Raw genomic sequence first — 6,516 nt, 5'->3', positions numbered from 1 at the left:
TTTTTTTTTTTTTTTTTCCAGGTCCCGCATTATTGAACAAGCTTGAGGTGGCTCTGTCCAACGAGAACTTGTCTGTGGATGTCGTGTCTCACTGCCTGCTGTGTCTGAAGGAAGAGTGGATGAAGTGAGTAAAGTTAATTCACTCTAATAAAAGACCAACTAGGCTTAAGTGAGATTCTCAAAGCCGTCTCTCTCGCTCTCTCTTTCAGTAAAGTTAAAGTGCTGTTCAAGTTCTCCAAAGTGGACGGGCGAGGGAGAGAGGACACCCAGAAGGTTCTGGCCCTCCTCGGCGCCACAGGGCCGGGCGAGGAGGACAACGTCAGGCTGCTCAAGTTCTGGATGACTGGACTCAGCAAAACCTACAAGAGTCATTTAATGACAGCCGTCCGAGGTGGGGAGAGGAGCCCCAGCCAATAAAAAGAGAAGGAGAAAGAGGTAGAGAGGGGGGGTTATGGAAATCAAAGATGGGGAAATTCTATCAAAGGGAAAGCGAAAGCAAGAATCCTGTCACCCACCACTTTTGTGAACTGTTAGTGGAAAGAAAGAGGAATGTGAATGGATGTCAGACATGCTTTGGCTCATCCATTATTGTTTTTTTAAGTAATCTAATGTTCCTTCCTGCACGGATTAACACGTTCGGTGAGTTTAGATAATGTATGAGCGCTCTTGTTTGTCAAAGGGAATTATTGTAGAGGAGCTCTTCATAGCAATATGTTTAACTTATTACAAACAGACTTTGCACTTTGTTTACTCTTTTTCTGATGTTTTAAAATGAAAATAAATTAATACGAATATGTCAGTCTGTTTTTGAATATGTTTTTTATTCCACGATTGGCTCCATCTTGTGGAGAGCTGAAAGAATAAAGAGGGAGTGAGTTGAACGAGGTGAGCGGCATTTCATTGCCGGCCCCCACTCACTTGTTTCAGTGGCTGTCAGCCAACCAGCCCCGAAGTGGTGTAAGACAACACTTATAAGGTTTCTGGTGTCCCGAAATGTACAAAGCGGTTGCATAACACGCCCTCGCTCTCGTACAGCCGACCGCATCAGCAGGACTTTAGCTTCTTAATGAGCTAGTCGCTCTCTGATCCAATAAAAAGCTGAGTTTTTTTATTTACATACCACAGTTATTCGAGCCTGTTGCTTTGCTGAAGCTTGCAGACTTTAGTCAATAAAATTCAGCAACATAGAGCTTTGTTTAAAGTGTGTGTGGGGGGGCTGTTTTTTTTTTCTTTCTTTACCCATACCTATGTACCTATTGTGTAACAAAAAGACATATTCAAACACATGTTTGACTCGAGCTTTCCTCCTAAAATGGATCTGTGTCTCAACATCGCTCGTGTGCTTTTGTGTCCTAAGAGGGTTTTTTTTGGTTATGCTTTTCTCTGACTAACTCAAATCTGGATTTGATTTAGCAAGTTTCTATAAAAGAAGCAGAAACATAATTTGCTGCAGTGCCACAAATTAGTTACATATTTACTTCCCTCAATAAGCAAGCGATGTATGAAACAGGAAGGCGGCACAGTGACGGGATATTTATACCCGGCATTAAAACGCATAGTATATGTGAGGAGGTTGTGAGATGATGATGCCTCTGGGAGTGTTAAGGACTTGCTTGTGCTGAAGCTGCTGCTCTCTAGTTTCCTTTTCCCGCTCAACAGAGATTGGACTTTGGAACGCTGTACTGTTTCATTTGGCTTGTGTTCAAAAAAAGGGCACAGAAGAACAATTCCTCTCAGACATGAAGAAACTTTTTACTTCCTTTCATTAGTAATAAACACCTCTCGTGAAATCGAAATGACTTGGCACAAAACAACACTTTACAGACAGGATGATGACAGCTGTGCACAACATTAGACGTCACAATCACACCAGCCGCCTCTGTGGAACCCATTTTAACAGAAATGACTGCAGCAAGCTGTCATATAAGGAATGACTTGCAAGTTCAAGTGATGTAGTGTTGCAATCCTCTTTTTTTTTTTTTTTTAAGGAATGTGATTCTTGATTTAAAAAAAAAAAAAAAAGTGATTAAACAGGATGATATTGCACACTGGCTCTGGGGGGATAAAGACAGGGATCCACAGGCACAGAGGTGTGGGGGAGAGTCCAAATGAAAAACATACGCTCCAACTGCATGACTAAGCCTCCTTGGGCCTGGTTTGGAGGGGGGAGGATGGGGGTAAGTGGCTGGGTGTCAGGGAATGTGGGGAGCAGGGGGGGAGGGGGCCGGGTCAGTCAATAGTGAAGTAAAACGTGTGGCGGTGGGAGGGGCGAGACTTAAAGGGAGCAGACTAGCAATCCAGCAGAGCACTTTCACTTTGAGCGCAGTGAGGACACACAGAGTGGCCAGAGGGAGAGACCGCGCAGAGGAGACCAGGGACTCTCCCACTTTATCCATTAACCAGTTTCCAGGAAGAGGGGAGTGATTCATATTAGGCTGCTCAGGGAGATTCTAGGTCAGTAGTGAGAGGGAGAAAGGGAAATATAGTATAAAAACCAACAAAAGCTTTCATAGGAAAGGGCTGCAGCCACTCAGGCTTAAGTGGGAAAATCCAAAGTGAGAGAGAACAGGATGGCGTGAGAGGATAAATGAGACATTTATTGGAAAGTACCAAAAGGAGTCAAAAGGAAGGAATGTAATAGGAATGTCAACAAGAAGACTGAATATCAAACGGTGAAGGAGAAGACGCAGCAGTCAAAGACCTCAGGAAACCACAGAGGAGGAAACTTTGCCTTTCACAGACTGACACAGAAACCCATCTGCAGAGGGATTACCGTCAAAAAGAGAAATGGAGACGCGTCCATTCTTAGAAAGATAAAAGGATGTCACTGCCAGGTGAGGAGCAAGAATTAACTGCATGTTACTGCTTTTTGCAAACTTTCTTTTTAAAGTCTGGAGGGAAATAGTGGAACACCTGAACTGGGTTATTGTACAGTCATTTTTAACCAGTGAATCAAAACTAATTTGTTGTGTCACTTTGTATTGTATTGTGTCTTTATTAAATTAGAACTGTGGCAACAACAAGCAATGTTTCGCATTGTTTTCTGCACGACTATCTAATTAAGGCAGGATATGATGTCATGTTTTCGAGTAGGTATGCAGTTTGAACAAGCAACAAAACCACAGAAAGTTTCCATCAATTATCTGAATATGTCTCTTTTCTTCTTACTCACGCCTGTAACAGTTTTGCTGTTGCTATCACTCTTGACTGTCCGATGTGGTGGATGCGACTTTGACCTGGAAGGTGTGAAAAACATTAAGACGACTATCGACTCTAATCCGACTGGATTTGTAAGTTTAAAACTTTGGACTTTGTTAATGATTTCATGTAGTCCCTTTGGTGTTTCTGAAGTTTCCTCCTTGTATAAATATGTATTTAATTAATTATTTTTCCTTTAAAGGATACACTTACCTTATCACTTGTATTGACTGTCTTCAGTCAGCTGGTATAAATAGGGGGCCAAAGGTGAAGATCTCACTCAAATGAATGAGAATAATCAGCTCTGCCTTGGTATCTGATAACCAGTAAAATTATCAGATGACAGTGCTTACGAGTCAAACAGTGTGTAGCTTCTCCTCAGTCGTTAGTTAGGTTGTTTTCTACATCCATACACCGTGCATGTCAAATTCAGTCATTACTGTAGTTGGGTGTATTTACATCTTTTTCTCTCTTTTCGTTTTCTCTTCCAGCGGACGGTATTTCCAAGAGATTACAATGTAGTGCACCGCTACACCAAAAACATGCTCTGTAACAGCGATCCGGTGAGTTCCTTATCAGATAAAAAGGGGAAGGGGGGTTTGATGTGCAATAAACGTGTCATAGATCTTACAGTCTTTTATAAAATCAGCCTTTTGGTTTCTTTAACAGGATAATGGTTAGCTTTCACCTCGTCTTCAGCTATTAGAAAAGGGCTTGTAAATGCACAGTTTAGCAAAAAGATTGTTGTACGATGTGGTAGCCTCACGCCTAGCTTGTAATTGAACAATTGATGTGGTTATTGTGGTGATTTGTCCCATGTGTTTTGCACACTAACTTTGGGGTTGTGTTGCTCTACCTTCTCCCTGCAGTGTTGTGTGTTCCCTGCTGCAGTAGTGCTCCTCGAGTCCTGGCATGTGCTTCTCGGAAACATCTGGGATGAGCACCTAAATCATTCCTTAATCCTCGATCTGAAGCAGACACTGGATAAAATTATAAGAAAGAACATAAATACAGCGGTAGGGTCTATTTTCAAATGATGTCCCATAATGTCTTATTGTATGGCTTGCTTTACTCTGGTAAAGAAAATTGAAGTTTAGAAATCACTTAAATGCAAAAGAAAAAGGCAGAAATATCTCTGGTCCTCTGATATGTATTTACATATTTATTTCAAACATGAATTCCTGTGAAAGTGCATTAATAACAATGAATTCATTCTTCTTCATTTTTCCTTGTCTCAGAGGTTCCAGGAGGAAACAGACCTGACCCAATTCTCCACATTATCGTCGTCTCCTGAAGAACTGCTCAGGTTAACGTCAGAACTTCTCGCTCGATGGCTCGATGTCGGCTGCTTGCCTTTGATTAAGACCTGCATCCTGCCCACTTTCCCCCCCGTTGTTGAGAGGAAGGACTACGGCCCCTCGAGGGCCAGACTCTTGACGACCCGAGCCATCAGCAGTGAGGAGGAAGAGCAGCTGGACGAGATGATGGACAATACACTGCCGCTGTATAATGGTGGTCCTCCGTCCCTTTCATTCCACGCTTCTGTCTGGAGCCCCTTGCTATTCAGACTTTACTGGTGGTTGTTGCCATAGTTACCGAAAAGGATCTTCTTCTTTTTTTTTTTTAGTGATGCACACAAAATGCAAGACATTTCCTGGCACTGACTGTTTGTTTTCTTATACTTGTGTCTTTGCGTTTTAATGCAGCAAGCTTTCTTAATATGAAGTGACATGCACCGGTTGCATTTAATGTCCAAAGTTAGTTCACATAGTTGTGCAACAGCACTCTGTAACAAGTGATACCACAGATGTAAACGTATATATCCATCCCCTCTAGAGCTCCAGCTAGCTATGCTCGTCATGCTAACCAGAGATAAATGCTGAGCAAGCCAATGCACATAAGCCATCGTCTTCTGATGTGGAATTCATCACTGTTTACAATGAATGTTATGTAAATGTAAGATATTGCAGTCTATGGGCGCCTACTTTTGTACATAATTGTAAATTAAAGACATTTAGATATATAAATACATTGTTAGTTTTTGATATAATATCCCAAGTAAGCTATATTTATTGTGGTCTTTGCAGTTTGTCATTAGCAATGGAAAGTAGCCAAAGTACATTTAATCAAATACTGCGCAATTCTGTATGTCCCTTTTATGCGACTTTACACTTCTACTCTGTTATATTTCACAGGGAAATATTGTAAATTTTACACCGCTGACAGTCAGAGTTAATGGTTTACAGACATGATGCATTGTTATAAATGAAACCTAACAGTTTATGAAGTCGTTAAAACAAGCTCCATTAACTACAGCAGTAAACTGCATCCACAATAACACAAGTATAACAATCACAGAGAGCACTTTTCTGCATTATATACTTTTAGTTTTAATACTTTAATATATTTTACAAAAAATACTTTTACTTCAGTTCAATTTTAAATACAGATTTCTTTACATGTACCGACATATATTTACATTGTGGTGTTGATATTTTTGCTTCAGTAAAAGATCTGTATGAACAGGACTGTTTCCTCTTCTGCTTGAAGAGATTTTGTTTATGACTTTGCATTCCTGCAACATGACAGAGTTTGTGTTAAGAGTCTACATTCATGGGAGCTTAACCGTGCCGTCTCTTTAAAAGATTCATTCCCAGTGTTCAAATGCTTGACAACTATTTTGTAACTCTGATAAAAAGAACTGGGAGACGAGTTGCAGGTGAGGGAAGAATGTGCTACGGATCCAACAGGCCTCCAGAGGTTTTCTGACTCTTGTCAGGATTTACACGAGAAATAAAAAGTCCACCATTTGGTGCTCGCACTTGCCCTTGCTTGTACACACCCACGCATGTAATGTGCACTGTCGTCACAGGATACTCATTGTTTCATAATCCTTCAAATACTGAGGTATATAACATTGGCCACTGGGGAAAACCGACTTTTGGCTTGCACCCCAAGTTTTCGTTGACTTTTTTTCCACTGAATTTGAGTCCGAATTTGAAAATGGGACAAACGTAATACAGCACGAATGCAGATTACAAAGAGTGAGATCACCATAGTGCTAGAAGACAACATTTTATACAAATAAGGAAAATAAAAATAAAGCCAAAGGCTAAAATGCTATTATTCGGGACTGTGCACAGCTCATTTCTAAATAGGCTTATCAGTTACTGGCAAGTAGGCTACTTAAGAAAAAGTACTTTATTAATCCCTCATTGGGGAAATTATTTTTTACACTATTTTCTGCATATCTAGACAGATGAATTGCTTCCTATCTGTAATACAAGGGGCTACTGTGTCAGTACAGGCTGTGCAGCT

The 6,516-nt window shown here is 40.8% G+C and overlaps 2 protein-coding genes across 3 annotated transcripts in view; both read left to right on the top strand.

Annotated features, from left to right (window-relative positions):
* Positions 1 to 1,972, top strand: part of flcn (folliculin) — a 6,947-nt gene extending 4,975 nt beyond the window's left edge. The window contains exons 11-12 of one of the 2 annotated variants that reach the window (XM_031852950.1): positions 22 to 124; positions 210 to 1,972. In XM_031852950.1, the coding sequence (XP_031708810.1) occupies positions 22 to 124; positions 210 to 417 (311 nt within the window). In that variant the 3' untranslated portion in view covers positions 418 to 1,972. The remainder of the gene's footprint in view (positions 1 to 21; positions 125 to 209) is intronic. The other variant, XM_031852951.1, reaches the window with a different exon arrangement.
* A 300-nt stretch (positions 1,973 to 2,272) lies between these two features.
* On the top strand, positions 2,273 to 6,265 carry LOC116386598 (uncharacterized). Its single transcript, XM_031852965.1, has 5 exons — positions 2,273 to 2,834; positions 3,184 to 3,290; positions 3,690 to 3,761; positions 4,068 to 4,214; positions 4,437 to 6,265. The coding sequence occupies exons 1-5, from the start codon at positions 2,822 to 2,824 to the stop codon at positions 4,788 to 4,790; spliced, it is 693 nt and encodes a 230-aa protein (XP_031708825.1). The 5' UTR covers positions 2,273 to 2,821; the 3' UTR covers positions 4,791 to 6,265.
* Positions 6,266 to 6,516: the final 251 nt, after the last annotated feature.

This window comes from Anarrhichthys ocellatus, unplaced genomic scaffold, assembly GCF_004355925.1.
Source record: "Anarrhichthys ocellatus isolate YVR2014 unplaced genomic scaffold, GSC_Weel_1.0 scaffold13, whole genome shotgun sequence".
Lineage (NCBI taxonomy): Eukaryota > Metazoa > Chordata > Actinopteri > Perciformes > Anarhichadidae > Anarrhichthys > Anarrhichthys ocellatus.
This window is presented reverse-complemented; position numbering and strand designations above follow the sequence as displayed.

Excerpts from the sequence above, each read along its gene's own strand:
- LOC116386598 (XM_031852965.1), top strand. Across the intron at positions 3,291-3,689 it reads ACTCTAATCCGACTGGATTT|CGGACGGTATTTCCAAGAGA; the intron begins GTAAGTTTAAAA and ends TTTCTCTTCCAG. Across the intron at positions 4,215-4,436 it reads GAAAGAACATAAATACAGCG|AGGTTCCAGGAGGAAACAGA; the intron begins GTAGGGTCTATT and ends TCCTTGTCTCAG.